At 34.8% G+C, this 19,961-nt stretch overlaps 2 protein-coding genes across 4 annotated transcripts in view; both read right to left on the reverse strand.

Moving 5' to 3' along the window:
- Positions 1-15,661, reverse strand: part of kdm4b (lysine (K)-specific demethylase 4B) — an 89,896-nt gene extending 74,235 nt beyond the window's left edge. For 2 of the 3 annotated variants that reach the window (XR_012397392.1, XR_012397393.1), the window contains exons 1-5: positions 15,524-15,644; positions 7,144-7,543; positions 6,567-6,742; positions 3,168-3,282; positions 280-473 (exon numbers count right to left, since the gene is read on the reverse strand). Coding sequence is in view for 1 of the 3 variants with exons in the window: in NM_001082805.1 (NP_001076274.1) it covers positions 280-473; positions 3,168-3,282; positions 6,567-6,742; positions 7,144-7,524 (866 nt within the window). In the remaining 2 variants the exon portion in view is untranslated. 3 annotated transcript variants of the gene reach the window in all.
- A 782-nt stretch (positions 15,662-16,443) lies between these two features.
- Positions 16,444-19,961, reverse strand: part of uhrf1 (ubiquitin-like with PHD and ring finger domains 1) — a 35,655-nt gene continuing 32,137 nt past the window's right edge. The window contains 1 exon segment of the mRNA NM_213077.1: positions 16,444-19,230. Coding sequence (NP_998242.1) covers positions 19,081-19,230 — 150 coding nt within the window. The 3' untranslated portion in view covers positions 16,444-19,080.

Here is a 19,961-nt window from a genome sequence, read left to right on the forward strand (position 1 = left end):
AGGAATGGCTGTATTTATTTTCATCTTAAAAAGAAGGAAGAATGTCGAGCAGAAATATTAGTTGCTAATATCAAGTTTAAAATGATGAGAATTAACGAAACTAGACACACTTTATTAGGAAAAATAAGTCACTTATAGCTCAACCCCATTTATCTCATTCAAGAAAATGTGCTACCGGCGTTCCACAGGGCTCAACCTTAGGCCCCTTACTTTTTACTTTGTACATTATCAGATTTAATAAAGCTAAATACAATTTATTAGATATTATAAGTAGCTCACCAGGACTTTGGTTTTCCGAAATGCAGGTAGTTGATGCTGTAGAGGTCCATGTCCTCTGTGTGCCAGGCGAAGGTGGTCTTCCACATGCCGAAATACAGGTACGGTGTGTTCACACCTTCGATGACGATCCCGCACTCTTGCTCCACCATGTCCAGGAGAGTGTTCAGGTGGCCGATGTTCCACTCCGAAATGTCCTTTACCGGGAAAAAACATGTTATTATGACTTGAAGAACATTTACAAAATACACAGGGTTCATACACATTCACTACTAAAATTCCATGACTTCTCCGCGATTTTTCCAAGACTTTCAAGTAAATTTTCATAACCTAATGTTTCATGCAATGTCTACATATGTGTGGTAAAAAAAAAAAAACAATGCAAGTTCATATGTATTACAGCATAACGTAAAACACGCAACAATCTATTTAGTTTCCATTTATAATTATATCCATGTAAAATTGATTTAGATAATGCTTACACCGCACTAATCATGTGAGAGTATGTGATTGGCCAAGGACAGTAAAGTAGTAAATAACCTATATCGAGTATATAGATATCTGTTTTCCATGACTTTTCCAGGGTTTTTCTGTTTTTCCCAAACTTTTCCAAACCTGAAAAATGCCAAGTCAAAATTCCATGACTTTTCCAGGCTTTCCATGACCATGTGAACCCTGACAATAGTGTGTTCAGCATTCATTTAAACATTCTTAAATATATTATCATTTGCTCTGATAATACAATGGGAAACTAGTTATTTGGCACAGATTTCCTTTTTTTATCAATGATGTAATTTTATACACTTAACCTGACTAAAGTCTTCTCGTCTATGCATGTTTTAACAACAACAAATAAACTAGACCAGGGGTGTCCAAACTTTTTTGGCCGAGGGCCAGATGCAAAAAAAAAAAAAAAAAAAGTTGTCCCAGGCCATATATGTATATATACATAAACACACATGTGTGTGTGTGTGTGTGTGTGTGTGTGTGTGTGTGTGTGTGTGTGTGTGTGTGTGTGTGTGTGTGTGTGTGTGTGTGTGTGTGTGTGTTATGGAATTATTTTAATTTGTTATATTGTATATATTGTAATTCATCGTCCAACTGTGTTTCTAGAAAGACTTTCGTTTTTAAAATCTTGAATCTTCTCTGGGCAAATTACACTTGCAACACTCATCTTTTATAAATTCTCCTTCAGTGAAAGGTTTGCTGTGCTGTGCACAGTGGGGCTACATCATAACTAGCCAGCGTAGAATTTTCTAAAAACTGCTGTTGTTGAGCTGATAGAGCAGCTGCTATTTGTTTTACTTTTTGATCTCGTTCGGCACCAGTGTAAGAGCTGAAGGCCTGATGTTTTATTTTATAATGTCTTTTAATATTATATTCATTACTGCAACTGATTTCTGGCAAATTAAACAGACATATTCCACTGACCTCTGTGAAGAAATATTCTTTGCCCCATCGTGACTGAAATTTCCTGCACTCACTGTTGATTTTCCTTTTTCTTGGTGCACCATGTCTCGCCAAAACGTGATTATGAATTATGTTTCCTTCAGTTTGTTCGGTTCATCTTACTTCATAACAGGAACTGCTGCCTAATTGAAGGCATGTAATAGCGACACCCGGTGGTTATTTCTTGAATTACGTTCATTTTTGTATAGCGCGCCAAATTCTATTAATATTTATAAAAAGCCTCGCGGGCCGCCACAAAACTGATTGCGGGCCGCAGATGGCCCCCGGGCCGTAGTTTGGACACCCCTGAACTAGACCAACAAAATAACTTGACCTCTAGTTGATCATTTGGTATCAGAAGTGGCTTATTTGAATGCAAAGGCCTCTAGATAACGCTTATTTTACCACAATAAAATATGATCATGCCTTGATTTTTAATGATTTCATTAGGACAGTAAGCTCTGACTTTGCTTAGACAAAAGTCTCATCACTGAACAGAAATAATGTCCAGTATAGAATAAAAAGTCCTGCTGCAGTGGAGACAGAATGAATATTGTGTCTGACTCCATCATGAGCTTGGAGGACTGCATCCATACATCTCAAATCACAGATTAATAAAGTCATCTGGAATGACAAAGAAAGCGTTCCTGCAGGACTCCCAGAGTTCATCAAGATCCTTCAATGCCTCCTCCATCTTACCCCAGACATGCTAAATAATGTTCATGTCTGGTGACTGGGCTGGCCAATCCTGGAGCACCTTGACGTTCTTTGCTTTCAGGAGCTTTGATGTGGAGGCTGAAGAATGAGAAGGAGCGCTATCCTGCTGGAGAATTTGCCCTCTCCTGTGGTTTGTAATGTAATGGGCAGCACAAATGTCTTGATACCTCGGGTTGTTGATGTTGCCATCCACTCTGCAGATCTCTTGCACGCCCCATACTGAATATAACCCCAAACCATGATTGTTCCTTTACCAAACTTGACTGATTTCTATGAGAATCTTGGGTCCATGTAGGTCTTCTGCAGTATTTGTGATGATCGGGATGCAGTTCAACAGATGATCCATCTAAAAAATCCACCTTCTGACACTTTTCCAAATGATCAACTAGAAGTCAAGTTACTATTTGCTGCTCTTACAACTGGGATCGACGACAAGGCGTTTGTCAGGTAGTGTATTTTGATATGTTGAACGTGTTATCTATTGCGCAAAAATTCTTCTGATTCCATGCGCATTTCTGCATTTATAACTTGAACACAACTTGAGCACACATGTGTGGATGCATCTTTGATTTTCTTTTTAGAAGGAAATAAAAACATCTGAGCTACAAGTCACAATGATTTTAGATGGTAATCAACATTACACTCTACATTCTGTTGCTGCAGGTTCACTTGTACTGAAATCACAGCAAACCATTGAAAGTCAAATGGAGTAAATGTTGACTAACCGGGTCGTAGAGTGACCCACTGATGTCTGCGCCATAAATAGGCGACACAAACGTCAGGTTTTTCCAGTATTTCCTTTCCAGGTCGTCAAAGTCCTTGTGTTGAGGAGTGTTGTACCTGCAATCAGTCAAGAAAACAGAATTACGATTGACAAGTCGAAGAGGAACTGCCTAAAGCTAAAGTGTGCTCCTACATTTAAAACATCTCCACTGTGTTACTCAATATACTTTTAAAAGCAACACTGTGTACAATCCAAAAACTTAACTTGATAGTTATAGAAACTATACTCTCATATCAGCAACCATAGAAATATGTTTATTTGTTTATTTGACATGGACATCACAATTACACTGGAAAAATCTAAATGCATATGTTGTTTTAGAAGACTTGCTAATAGGGTATATGCCGAAGCATGCTAAAGCCTGGTTTATACTTCTGCGTCAAGTGACCGGCGTAACCCACTGCGCATGCAACGCGCGTAGCTGTGCATTTATACTTCTGCACGCTGTCTCTGTTGGTCTGCACTAACACTTCCGAAACGCTAGTTGGCAGTGAGGTTAATGCGTCTCTGTGTCGAGTTTCTCCGCTGATGTTTTGCTTTTCCTGAACACTTCCTGGATGTACAAGTGTCTCAAACTCGCTCATTTTGAGGCAGGACCCAGCGGACGTGCAACAACTTTAACTATGAGGTAAACACAAAACAAAACTTTCCATCCGGAGCTCCTTTACAAGACTCCACACTTGTAAACAATCGCTGCATCAAGCTTGCGCCATTCGCGCTGCTCTCGGTCCCGCCCAGACTCGTCAGCGCTACCAAGCCGACCAATCACAGAGCTTGCACTACGCGTCGTTGCGACAAGTACTTACATTTTTTGAGAGGTGCACGTCAGCGACGCCAACGGCCACGGCGTAGGCTATGCGTCAACGCCATCGTCGTTTGACGCAGAAGTATAAATCAGCCTTAATCGAGCTTTTAGTTTGCCAGTAACCTGGGTTAAGCGCTGCCAGCGAATTGTATGTCAATGCAAAAATCAGCGCGTTTAAGGTCTGTTTTCTTTTAAAATCAGCGATCTCCACTGGCTGAGTGATATCCGATATAAAGTGGGTCTCAGATTGTACAAGAAGCACCGCATTAAATTACATTTCCCCCGCCATATCTTTATAATATGAGCATTTATTTTACCCTTAGTATATTCAATGGAGCTTCTGCGCTAGCCTGCCGATTCTGACGGGCGCGTGCGAGTAAACGGCTTTTTGTCTCGTTTTACACTTGAGCAACTTAATGAATGCTAAAGTTTATTTAACTGAATGTGTTTTAATGAAATTACAACATCGATGCTGTAAAAGGAACTGTATAAAATGGAAAAAAGTTCACAATAACAGGTCACCGGATGTTTATCAGTATGGGAAAAACACTAGCTCGGCATATACCCTATATCAATAACTTTGTAAGACATCGATAACTATTTTCAGGCACTGTTTAATATCATTGCACCTGCTGCAGTCGTGGCACTGAAGCAAGTTTCCTTGATTATTACACCAGAATGAGAGTGTAGTTCCTAGACATATCATTACTTTTAATTTTCAGCCCATCTACACCAGGGGTGCCCAACCTCGTTCCTGGAGGGCCGTGTGTCCTGCAAAGCTGATTTAATTAACTATGCTAAGCTAAGCTAAAAGGGCTCCTTTATTACTAATTAGCTACTTTTAAATTTTTAGGCTGTCTACACGGTGTAACTACAGAAACTCAAGCTTTAAATAGGAAAATTATTTAAACTTTTTGATCATTTTTGAGATAGATGCTAACGGTCTAATACGTTTCAATGATTTATGCTAAGCTAAGCTAAAATGCTCATCTATTTCCAATTAACTACTTTTAATTTGCAGACCATCTACAGTATATATCTACAGAAGTTTCAAGCTTTGAATAGGAAAATTATCTAAACGCTGGTCGTTTAAGTGAGATGCTAATGGTCTAATTTAATTCAATGATCTATGCTGAGCTAAGCTAAAAGTGCTCCTTTATTTCTAATTAGCTACTTTTAATTTTCAGTCCACCTACACAATGTAACTACAGAAAAGTCAAGCTTTAAATAGACAAATTATCAAAACGCTTTGGTCATTTTTGAGCGAGATGCTAATGGTTTAATCTGGTTCAATGATCTATGTTAAGCTAAGCTAAGCTAAAAGTGCTCCTTAAGTGCTACTTTTTAATTTTCAGTCTGTCTACATGATGTAACTACAGAAGAGTCAAGCATTAAACAGAAAAATTATCAAAATTGTTTGGTCATTTTTGAGTGAGATGCTAATGGTCTAACCTGATTCAATAATCTATGCCAAGCTAAGCTAAAATACTAATTTATTTTTAATTAGCTACTTTTAAGTTTTAGTCCATCTACATGATGTAACTACAAAAGATTCAAGATTTAAATAAAAAAATGATCAAAATTCTTTGGTAATTTTTGAGTGAGATGCTAATGGTCTAATCCGATTCAATTAACTATGCTAAGCTAAGCTAAGTTAAAAGTGCTCCTTTATTACTAATTGGCTACTTTATAATTTTCAGTCCATCTACACAATGTAACTACAGAAGTTTCAAGCTTTAAATAGGAAAATTATCTAAACGCTGGTCGTTTAAGTGAGATGCTAATGGTCTAATCTGATTCAATGATCTATGCTAAGCTAAAAGTGCTCCTTTATTTCTATTTAGCTACTTTTAATTTTCAGTCCGCCTACACGATGTAACTACAGAAGAGTCAAGCTTTAAATAGACAAATTATCGAAACTCTTTGGTCATTTTTGAGCGAGATGCTAATGGTTTAATCCGATTCAATAATCTATGTTAAGCTAACCTAAGCTATAAGTGTTCCTTTATTTCTAATGAGCTACTTTTAATTTTCAGTCTTTCAACACAATGTAACTACAGAGTCAAGCTTTAAATAGAAAAATGATCAAAATTCTTTGGTCATTGTTGAGTAAGATGCTAATGGTCTCATCTGATTCAATGAACTATGCTAAGCTAAGCTAAAAGTGTTTTTTTATTACTTATTAGCTACTTTATCATTTTCAGTCAGTCTACACGGTGTAACTACAGAAACTCAAGCTTTAAATAGAAAAATTTACAAAACTCTTTGGTCATTTTTGAGTGAGATGCTAATGGTCTAACCTGATTCAATAATCTATGCTAAGCTAAAAATGTTATTTTTATTTCTAATTATAATAGTGCTCCCTAGAGAACGGCTCAATGGAGTCAAAAATGATAAACCTTCCCTCTTTAACTTGTGGAGAGTTGTAAAATGAGCTCTTTTCAATATAAAGTGAGGGGAAGTGTTCCTATAAGGGACTTTATTGTTTACATTTAGGTGAAATAAAGGTAAAAGAAATGCAAGTGTAAACCGTACTTTTTACTGTTGGCCAGTTTGCGATATTCTCCGACGGTCATGGACTTCTTCTGGATGTTGTACTGTGTGAAGAGCCCAGATTGGCCGGTCACCACTTGCATGATGGGAGCAGGAATGACCATATCCTCGATGGTCTCGTAGGAACGGCGCGGTTTCCACTCCTTCGGCGGAATAACCTGAGCATCGCAAGACGAGAGAACGAAGAAAACATAAACATAAATGTAAATATACAGTCAGTCAAAAGATCGCTCATTCGTTCAAGTCCCTGCATGATATTTTATATGACTTGTTTGGACTGAGCATTATGATTCAGTATAGTACCGCACACAGCATAACTTGATATATTCCAACAATATTCCAGTAATAATTCAATTGTTTGTCCGCACCAGACGCAACGTGACAGAAACTTTTAAATACCAAATAAAACAATACCAACAATCTCCCAACGAAATAGACAGGTTAAAAATCAAATGAATAAATATTAAACCTCATGAATATTAATAAAAGTTGATGCTGAGGGATTTATAACAACACGCGACGCAACATTTCTGCAGTAGTGTAAAATACAATGGTTTACCTTCGCCAGTCCGGCAACGTGAGCTCCTTGCGTCTCCATGTAGGCGATGTACTTCCCGAAGTCCTTGAACTCCTCCATGGTGGGCCTGAAGGTCATGATCTTATTGAAGTTGGCGCCGGGTGGAGGAGCCGGAGCCGGTCCTGGGATCAGGTTTTGTGTTGTGAGTTCTGGTGCAGGCAGTTCTGGTTTCAGTCCTTGAGCCGGGGTCGGTTCTGCGGGCGCCGCCGGTTCGTGGACTAGATCTGAAATAGGGGTGTCGCATGGCTGTGGATCCACCGGAGGGTTAATAGGAGAGTGCTGATCAGTGTCTGCTGGTGGAGTCACGTCTGCAGAGGGTTCCGTCTCCGCTGGGTTTGGGTCTGGAGGTAAAGATGGGTCCATGACTGCAGGTCAGCGAACGCTGTGGACAACAAAACACAGAATTGGTGTTAGCCGCGTCAACGAAGATGACTTGACACAATGATATATATTGTGTGGACCACATAAAAAGTTGACCATTTCACAGTAGGCATGGGCCGGTATAAGATTCTGACAGTATGATAACCTTGGTTAAAAATATCACGGTTTCGCGGTAATGTGATTACTGCTCTAAAATATATTCATTTTAAATGTCTGGATAAAAAAACTACAACTTTTTTACCATTTAAACATTCATTTATTCATTTTCTGCTGCTTTTCCGGGGCCGGGTCAGGGGGGCAGCAGTCTTAGGAGAGAACCCCAGACTTCCCTATCCCCAGGCATTTCCTCCAGCTCCTCCGGGGGGATCCCGAGGTGTTCCCAGGCCAGCCGAGAGACATAGTCCCTCCAACCTGTCCTAGGTCCTCCCCGAGGCCTCCTCCCGGTGGGACATGCCTAGATAACCTCCCTGGGTAGGCGTCCAGGAAACATCCAAAATAGATGCCCAAGCCACCTCAGCTGACTTATCTCGATGTGGAAGAGCAGCAGCTCTACTCCGAGCTCCTCCCGGGTGTCAGAGCTCCTCACCCTTTCCATAAGAGTGCGCCCTGCCACCCTTCACCCAGGCCAGAAATCTTGTCCTTTTGGTCATGACCCAAAGCTAGGTGAGAGTAGGTACGCAGATTGCCTGGTAAATCGAGAGCTTTGCCGTCCCGCTCAGCTCCTTCTTCACCACAACGGATCGGTACATCAACCGCATTACTGCTGCCGCTGCACCAATCCGCCTGTCAATCTCACGCTCCATCCTTCCCTCACTCGTGAACAAAACCCCGAGATACTTAAACTCCTGCGGTAAGGACTTTCCTCCAACCTGGAGACCATTTAAACACAGTGTATTTTGTTTTGATAAACATTTAAAATATTTTGGAGCGGTAAACATGTCAGGCTGAATAAATGATTGACTTCAGCTTTCTTCATTTGCTTCTAAAATAGAGTTTGTTTTACAATTTAAAATGACATTTTCAGATATTTTTTCTGCTGAAGATACTGCTGTCCTAAAAAAATTAATGAATTAATAAATAAATAAATAAACGAACAAACAAACAAACAAACAAACAAATAAATAAATAAATAAATCTTACACATAACTTAGGAATGGTATAGCAGAACATTTTGACGTATTTAAAACCTTGACTTTTCCAAACTACGGTATACCTTGAAAAAGGTTATCGTCCCATGCCTATTTCATATTATGCTCTATCGTTTAGGGCTGCACAACTGTTATATTTTCAGACTGCAGCTCCGCACCATTTTAAGCCACTTCCAGCAGTTCAAGCATTCAGGCACAATAAATAATAATGCTTGTAACACTTAAAAAAGATTGATTTTATTCATATACAATAGTGCTGACAATGAAATTCGGTACCAATCGTTACTGAGATTTTGAAAACATCCATTTCCTGCAAACATTTCAGAGCGAGTGATCGACTGATGAATCGACTGATCTTTAAAGTGCTCCCGTGTCCCTGTATCTGTGGTTACACTCAGTAAACAGCGGTACAATCTGCGGCCAATCAGCACCGTTTAATAATGCGCTCAAATGTTAGCCGGAAATTTTTTAAAGTTTTTAAAATTTCACTATCGATTGGTACTGAAATACAGTATCGAGACAACACTAATGTACGATGAAGACTATTCAGTGCAATTTTATCTTTTTAGCAAATCATACACTATAGGGCTGCACAATATATCGTTTCAGCATTGATATCGCAATGTGTGCATCTGCAATAGTCACATCGCAAAGATATACAATGTTGAGTCGACTGCAGTGGATTTTTTACATTTACATATTACAAATCTATAATGCATGCACTATTTATTTCACTTTTATCTTTGCTTTGTTGGATTTATCTATGCTTGTAGTTTGTTTATTACATGGCATGCATGATTCACTCACCTACAGAATCAGGTCAATTCCAGTCAATCATTAATACATTCGTTAACACTTAAGGGACCAATTCTTGCTAATAACTAGTTGCTTATTAGCATGCATGTTTTTGAGAAATTGCCTGCTTATTAGCACGCATAAAGCACTTGTTCTACATGATCTAATTTTATATTCCTAACCCAATACCTAAACTACCTCAATAACTATTAATAAGGAGCAAATTAGGAGTTTATTAAAGCAAAAGTCAATATGGTTAGCTAAGAGCAAGAACTGAACCTTAAAATAGTGTGTGACCAAAATTTATTTCCACATATAAAATAGTATATTGCAATATATATCGCAGAAAAACTAAATATCGCAATGTCAGATTTTTCCAATATCGTTCAGCCCTAATACACTAAATGCGTCACATAGCGGTATGATGCATGAACGCGCTCCACGCAGGTTTTTGCATCTCAGGGTGTCCAAACTCGGTCCTGGAGGGCTGATGTCCTGGAAAGTTGAGCTCCAATCCTAATCAAACACACCTGAACCAGCTAATCAAGCTCTTACTAGATATACTAGATGAGGTTTTCAATCATTCACAGTGCTTTTAAGACTTCATATTGCACATCATGAGGTATTGTATAGACTGCTTATTTTAATATCGGTAACACTTTACAATAAGGTTCATTAGTTAATGCATTTACTAACATGATCTAATCATGAACAACACATGTACAGCATTTATTAATCATAATTGAACATTTACTAATGCATTATTAACATTCAAGTCCATGCTTGTTAACATTAGTTAATGCACCGTGAGTTAACATGAACTAACAATGAACAACTGTATTTTCATTAACTAACGTTAACTAACATGAATAAATATTGTAGTAAATGTGTTGTTCATTGTTTGTTCATGTTAGTAAATGCATTAATTAACATTAATAATGAACCTTATTGTAAAGTGTGACCTTAATATCAATATATAAATAAATAAATGATTTAAAAACAGGCGACGCAGAGGGTAGTGCTGTCACCTCACAGCAAGAAGGTCACTGGTTCGAATCTCGGCTCAGCTGCCGTTTCTGTGTGGAGTTTGCATGTTCTCCCTGTGTTTGTGTGGGTTTCCTCCGGGTGGTGCGGTTTCCCCCATTGTCCAAAGACATGCGCTATAGGGGAATTGAATAAGCTAAATTGTCCGTAGTGTATGAGTGAGTGTGTGAATGTGTGTGTATGGATGTTTCCCCGAGATGGGTTGCGGCTGGAAGGGCATCCGCTGCATAAAAACATGCCAGATAAGTTGGTGGTTCATACCGCTGTGGCGACCCCAGATTAATAAAGGGACTAAGCCGACAAGAAAATGAATGCATGATTTAAAAACATGGCTAATGAAAAGAGCATTTCTCTAAAGAAATGTTATACTGTAGGAAATATGGTTATCACAATACTGCATATTTTTCCAGTATCGTGCAGCACTAATTTAAATAATTAATGAATGAATTAATTGATATTACAACAACTAGTACTTATATTATGTCACTTAAGATTAATTTTATCCAAACATGCACAAAAAAATACAAAAATAATACAAATCAGCAGACAAACACTGAAAAAGCACCAAAACAAAGCCCCAGACTGTCCTCATCTGACCTGCAGCCTTGCAGACGCTTTCATCAGAAACACACAGACCAGAAAAATGAAGAAAAACACCACACTCGTGAAGACAAAACACGCACGCACGCACGCACGCACGCACACACACACACACACACACACACACACGTTTGTTTTTGTGAAAAGTGGGTACATTACATAGGTTTCCATTGATTTTATACTAATTATTATTAATTATTCTAAACCGACCGTATATTATTATATTGCCCTCACCCCACCCCACCCCTAAACCCAACCATCACAGGAGACTGTGTGCAGCTTTACTCTCTGATTAAACTCATTCTGTAGAATTTATAAGCTTTTTGAGAAATGAGGACGTCACCAATGTCCTCACGTTTCACCTCCTTTTTGTAATCCCTGTGTCATACCCCTGTCATCATTATACAGATGTGTCCTGATATGTCACTAAAACACGTACACACACACACACACACACACCACCTAAGAGAACAAAATCTCTTTAGTGCAGGATTTGACATTATTTAAAAAACACATGAGACTATTTTGCAAATCAATAATTGATAATTTAACTATCGCAATATGAAATTAATTTTCACTCTCTGATGTACATTGCAAAGTGCAGTTTTAAAGTATTTAAAAAGACGACACATTTTTGTTAATACTTTATTAACTTTATGCAACACACAAATTATAACAGGTAAAATTCTAAAATGCTACTTAAAATAATTTGTTAACCAATAAAGATTCAAACATGTGTATAATATTTTCTTATTAGGGTCAAGGATAAATATGGGTTGCAGATAAAAGTGTACTGCGGCTTTCTACATACATTACAATCCAAACAAATAGAGCTGCATGATATTGAAAAAAATCTAGCATTGCGATATATATATATATATATATATATATATATATATATATATATATATATATATATATATATTTATATATATATATATATATATATATATATATATAAATATATATATATATAAATATATATATATATATATATATATATATATATATATATATATAAATATATATATATATATATAAATATATATATATATATAAATATATATATATATATATATATATATATATATATATATATTTATATATACATATATATAAATATATATAAATATATATATATATATATATAAATATATATATATATATATATATATATAAATATATATATATATATATATATATATATATATAAATATATATATATATATATTTATATATATATATATATATATATATATATATATATATATATATATATATATATATATATATATATATTTATATATATGTATATATAAATATATATATATATATATTTATATATATATATATATATATATAAATATATATATATATATATATATATATATATATATATTTATATATACATATATATAAATATATATATATATATATATATAAATATATATATATATATATATATATATATATATATATATATATATATATATATATATATAAATATATATATATATATATATTTATATATATATTATTATTTATCTCTCTATAATATCAACAACACTAACAAAAAAAAAACAGAAATCAAAGGATCCAAATCCCTTAATTGGATTTTAAATACTCATATTTCACACATTCTTTTGACAAATAAAATTTCAAATATTATTATAATCTGACACTTATTGTGCAAAAAAAATATGAATAATGCAAAAAAACATTTAAAATTTAAAAAGTCAGATAAGATTTTTAAACAGAAAAACTATTGTTAGACTGAATATTTAAATGTGCATCTTCTTAGAAAACACAAAGAAAATGGATAATGGTCATCATTTTTGAACAGAAAAACAAAAATAAATACGAGAGCAAACATTTATAGCAATAAAAATTATTTACATGTATTTTCTTTTGTATTTACTCTACTTTTTTGGTATTGAATGCACAATTATCTGTCATGCATAAACAAAAATACATCAAACGCACCTTTTATTGTATGCTAAGCTGTAAAAACGAAAAACGACCCTTTTTATATTAATATTAAAAATATGAATCACACCACCACAAAAAAAAATAAATATCCATGTTTTACATTTCCAGAAATTATTGATAATGATAAAATACTTAAGTGCATAAACATTATGAGTGCATGCATAAGACAAATGATCAATAGCTGCATGCACAAAAAAACAAAATCAACAGATCAACAAATCCAAATCTTAACTAGCTTTTAAATACTCATAATTCACATTTTGCATGTACATATTTATATGCACAAACATTAAGAGAGTATGCATAAATCAAATGCTCGAGAACTGCATGCAAAAAAAATTATAATAATAAATCAACAGATCCAAATCCCTTGATTAGCTTTTAAATATTCATATTTTAAATTTCCAAATATTACTGATATCAATAAAGTACTTATTTATGTTCATAAACATTACGAGTGCATGCATGAGACAAATAATTAATAACTGCATGCAAAAAGAAATCAACAGACCCAAATCCTTTAATTAGCTTTTAAACACTCATATTTTACATTTTTAGATATTATACTGATAGCAATAAAGTACATATTTATGTGCATAAACTTTACGAGTGTATTAATAAAACACAGGCTCAGTAACTGCATGCAAAAAAAAAAACAGAAATCACCAGATCCAAATGTCTTAATTGGCTTTTAAATGCTCATATTTCACATGTTCAGATATCATTATTAACAATAAAGTACATATATATGTAAACAAACATTACAAGTGCATGCATGACGCAAATGATCAATAACTGCATGCAAAAAAACTGAAATAAACAGATCTACATCTCTTAACTAGCTTTTAAATACTTATAGTTCACATTTTGCATGTACATATTTATATGCACATACATTAAGAGAGTATGCATAAATCAAATACTCGATAACTGCATGCAAACAAATAATAATAATAATAATAAATCAACAGATCCAAATACCTTCATTAGCTTTTAAATACTCATATTTCACATTTACAGATATTATTGATAACAATAAAGTACACAATATGCAAACAAACATTACAAGTGCATGCATGAGGAAAAAAAGATTTATAACTGCATGCAAGAAACAGAAATCAACAGATCCAAATCCCTTAATTAGCTTTTAAATATTCATATTTTAAATTTCCAAATATTATTGATAACAATAAAGTACATATTTATGTGCATAAACATTACGAGTGTATTTATAAAACACAAGCTCAGTAACTGCATGCAAAAAAGTAAAAAATTAAAATAAAAAAATCACTAGATGTAAATGTCTTGTTTGGCTTTTAAATGCTCATATTTCACATGTTCAGGTATTATTATTAACAATAAAGTACATATATATGTAAACAAACATTACAAGTGCATGCATGACACAAATGATCTAACTGCATGCACACACACACACACAAAAATAAATAAAAAAAATCAACAGATCCAAATCCCTTAACTAGTTTTTAAATGCTCATATTTCACATTTTAAGATATTATTAATAATAATAAAGTGCATATTTATGTGCACAAACATTAAGAGCACATGCATAAAACAAATGATCAATAACTGCATGCAAAAAGAAATCAACAGATCCAAATACACTAATTAGCTTTTAAATACTCACATTTTAAATTTTTATATATTACTAATAACAATAAAGAACATATTTATGTGAATAAACATTACGAGTGCATGCATTAAACACTTAATAACTGCATGCACAACATAAATTAATAAATAATAACAAAATCAACAGATCCAAATCCCTTAACTAGCTTTTAAATACTGACATTTCACATTTTTAGATATTACTGATAACAATGAAGTACGTGTGCATAAACATTACGAGTGCATGCATGAGACAAATGATCGATAACTGTATGCAAATTACGCACGTCATCCTGCTTTGATGGATTATTAGACTCGTTTATTAGCGATTATTATTAAAAACACGCGTGAGGCTTAGTGGAAAAGCAGATGCATGTATAAAAAGCAATAAAACTCGAATATAAGGGTGGAAAGCGTGGCAGGTTGTTTGGTGTCAAGTTCAAACAGCATTAAGATGAAGGGTTTAAATGGCCTTTGTGTATCTGTCCTGCCTTCAGTTGATTACAGCACGGCTAAAAGGCTGAAAATCGCTCGAAATCCCACGATGCATCATTCTAATGCATAGTAAACCGTATATAGTGTGGTTTATGCATTGAACAGTCAATTAAATGTGCTCTAATGTGTTTATATTTGGCTAGCAGCGCTTGTGCTGCTGCTTTGACAAGCATATCAACACAGCAGTCGAACAACACCACAAATCACAATAAAAACTCGGTTTATGTCTGCGGATTCGACGTAGAAAGCTGTATTATTGAGGTAAATGTGTTTTTACCTGCTGCTCGGGCTCGTTTTGTGCTCTTTTGTCGCTGTTTTTGCCTCGAATATGTCCGTTTTCGCTATTCCACAGGCTCGATAATGTTTCAGTAACGCTGGGCCGCGTTTCCTCCCACTGCAGCGTGACGCGCGATCTGATTGGCTGAGTTGGAGTTAACCGTACACGCCAATTCGCTGAAGGCTTTGATTGACAGCTCGACTAGCCTTTTACGTTGTGTTTGCGCGTTACTATTACGGAAAACACGTATTTCACGTATTAACGGTGTGTCTTCCGGTATGACATGTTTGGGTATACGTTTGATCAAAGAAAATAATCGATATTTAGCGATTATATTCGTGTTTTTCTTTGTGTTTTGACCATATTATGCTCACAAGGTGTTATAAATTGTATTAAAAAGTCAATTTAAACGTGTGTGTAGAGATTGTACAAACACATTGCATCATATATAATATGAATCTAGTTTGTCGCAAATATTTATTGACTTTAAATCACAATTAAGTTAAATTTTGTCGATGAAAAAATATTAAAACCACTTGTATCTGATGTTTATGAGGTAAACCATATTTATAAATGATATTTTAGGGCATACTTGTAATACAATGTAAGCAAAGCAAGCAACGAGCCTCATTTCCTCATAAAAGTAGCAAATATGACAAATTTCAATAAAATAGAAGTGAAAACAAGGACATAGACACGTTCAGGTTCTTTTATATAAAAGTTCAATACAGTTTATTGAAAAATATAGCACTTATCCCAGCTATGAAAATCTACGGAACAAACCACTACATAAAATGGGTAAACAAGTGCTAAAAATATACAATTTCAAAATTTCAGAATATACAGCTCCAGTCTACGCAAATATTAGAAATTGAGGTATAGCTAAAAGGAAAACAAATAAAACAAACGCAAAAAAGTAATTATCTGCAGCCATTAGGCATTTATTTAGCAAATACTATAGTAACAAGCGAAAAACATCAAGGCGAAAAAGACGATGCACTTAAATACTTCCTGAATGAAAAACTGTTGGGGCTTTGTGCGGAAAAATGGTTTAAGGATTTACCCTCGAAAACCTTTGTAAAATCAAGACGCTTAAAACCAGATCCAGGATCGACGCAAAAATGCACCTGAAATACAGATCGTGGACTAGTTTCGCGCACATGACTACTGTTTGCATAACGGCAAAAGTTAGTGTGAAAATGACACTCCACTTCTAAAAAGGACATACAGCAGTTAAACAGCAAAGCAAATAACAAACAAAGTGGGATATCTAATAACTTCAGAGCATATAAAAATTTTAATCGCGTATCAAAATGGGTGAGACGAAAAGTATAAGTTCAAAGTTTTATTTGCGTAAATGACTATTTGGTTAAAAATGAATCAATTTAAGGTTAAATTTAATTAGTTACCAATAACGGCAATAGAATATAAAAAGATTTAATAAAGTCGAAACGTAAACAAACGTTTCTGTGTGCTAGTAAAGCTACGGCACCATAAATTTGTGAAGAGTTGGAGCATTAGCCACGGAAACATCATAACAGTGCATAGCTAGTTTATCCGAATATTTAGTTAGCGTTAACAATAGTACAGTAAAAATGCTACTGCTGCACATTTAGACATGGCTCAAAACCAATATAAAAGCTTATTAACGTCAAATGAATGCATTACAAGCAATAACAATCTAGGAGATTAGAATCGCGAACACTGATAGTTCATAGCTAGCTTATAAATTCAGTTAGAACTAATGTTGGTAACAAAAAGGTTTGCGCTTTGAAATTTTCCTCAGTTGTGTTAGCGTCAAGAGAAAAGAATACATGTGGAAAAATACAGATTAGCATTGCGGTAATGCATAGCTAATGCTAAAGATGATACAACAATCATTACCGTAATAGAAAATTTAACTCTTAACTCGTACAAAATTTCGTTAAACTTAAATAACAAAATATTGCTCTGAAAAGTTGGGAGATTAGCATTACAAACATTGTGAAAAGTGGATGGCTAGCTCATTTATACAATGTTAACACTAACGATGGTAACACGTGAAACACAAATAGTCACAAAGTTGTGTTAATGTCATAAATGAAGAAATATAGATGTTCATAAAGCTTATTGGGAGATTAGCATCGCAACATTGCAACAATGCATAGAAACTTCAATTAAATTTAGTAAGCGGCAAAGAAGGTAAAATAAAAATTGGCACCTCAAACTAGAAACGAATCACGCATAGCTAGTTTATTTTACATTAGTAAATGCTGACAATGTTATGGTAAAAAAAAAAATGCACACTTAATTTCATGTCAACAATGTTCATTTTAAATTGGTTAACTAATGATGTTATGGTAAAAAATGTCAAATGTCACACTGTTCATTTCAATTTCATTAAAGCTAACAATGTTATGGTAAAAACGCAAACTAGCGTTACCTTAATTGAAATAAACTATGCACGGTTACATCTGTGACTAATTTAGTTTGAAAATAGATAGTTTGGTTGGGATTCTAAAGGCAGGGTTTTCATACGAATTGTAAATGACAAATTTTTGCAAATAACATTGGTCAATAAACACGGTAGCAATGTTAAGGTAAAAACGTCAAATGGTTAATTTCAATTTACTTGATACGAACAATGTTATGGTAAAAACGTCAAACGATGCAGCAAACTAAATTAGCACCAACTAAACTGAAATGAACTAGCTATACGGTTACGTTTGGTCGGGATTCTAAAGGCATACATTTCGTACAATTGATTGTAATGAAAAATTTTGGGGACAAAAAGGGAAACAAACACGGTAACGATGTTATTATAAAAAAAGTCAGACGTAGCACACTGTTGATTCAAATTTAGCTAACAGTAACGATGTTATGGTAAAAACGTCAAACATCACATACTGTTCATTTCAATTTACTTAACACTAACAATATTGTGGTAAAGACGTTAAATGCCACACGCTGTTTAAGACGCAAACTAAATTAGCGCTAACTAAATTTACGAATGAACCATCTATGCACAGTTATGTTTGCGACTAAGTTTGCAGCTAGTTTACTTGGTCGGGATTCTTAAGGCAGGGTTTTCGTACAAATCATTGTAAACTTACAAATTACTGTGAAACAGGTAACGAACATAGTAATTATGCATAGCTATGGTTCTAACTGAAAAACGGCATCAATTCATCTGGATTCTAAATCCAATGCTGTTGTACAATTAATCAGAATAACAAAATCACTGCAATAAATGTTAACGAACATTGTAATTGTGCATAGCTGCAGTTCATTGTGCTGGTGTGTAGCATACAAGACAATATGTCATTGAAGCAACTATAGCTAAAACACATCTAGATCGCTAGAGAAATCAGCTTTACTTGTAAATTCGCAATTCAGAAAAAAAACAACTACAACGGACAGAAGTCGAGTGGCTAGACAGTCAGATCACAAATCCTGTAGCGCGGCTGAATCAACATTTTTCGATCCATGCTACAACAACCTGACGTATTTGTAAAATAATTTTAAAAACACGAAATGCATTTTGATTCGTGGAATTGTAAGGCGCGTTTTGGACATCGTCAACATCGGCCGCTGCTGTATCCGGGGAAGAGCTGGGTGAGGATGGCTTGGAGGGGTTTGTTGACCGCCATTTGGTAGTTTTTGCCCAGGTCGTGTCGGCAGGCCGGACAGGTGTAGACCTCGGCTTTGAAAGATCTCTGAAGGCATTCCTGTGGAGAACAGAGGATGAATTTAAATGTACTGCCGGCATAAAGAAAATCCACTCTAAAATGTCAAGCTAAATAAATAGCTACTCTCGACACATGAAAGTGTAAAGCCTGCAGCTCAAATCAAATGTGGAAAGTTATTGCGAATCATATTTAACACAACATTTATTACGAATTTGTGGTAATTTTGCTCCCATGGATAACTGAATATTATTCAGATGATGTCATTATGCTGCTGTGCCGTCAGCCAATCATTGCATTGCTGATCATGATTTCGAGAATCAATAGATCTGTCCTTCACAACACACACAGCGATCTCAGATGTTCATCCAGACATTTGTATCTGATTCACGAACTTGTTTGAAGAACCAAATTAGAGAGAGATCGGTTATCAAGATTAACAGATCCAGGATCTGCCAAATCATCTTAGATTATTTAAGCGAGGTATGAAGAACAGACCCCTGTTATCAAGATTAACAGATCCAGGATCTACCAAATCATCTAAGATCATTTAAGCGAATGTATAAAGAACAGACCCCAGTTATCAAGATTAACAGATCCAGGATCTGCCAAATTATCTAAGATCATTTAAGCGGGGTATGAAGAACAGACCCCAGTTATCAAGATTAACAGATCCAGGATCTACCAAATTATCTAAGATCATTTAAACGAGGTATGAAAAACAGACCCTAGTTATCAAGAATAACAGTCCCAGGATCTGACAAATTATCTAA

Source organism: Danio rerio, chromosome 22, assembly GCF_049306965.1.
Source record: "Danio rerio strain Tuebingen ecotype United States chromosome 22, GRCz12tu, whole genome shotgun sequence".
NCBI classification, from domain to species: domain Eukaryota; kingdom Metazoa; phylum Chordata; class Actinopteri; order Cypriniformes; family Danionidae; genus Danio; species Danio rerio.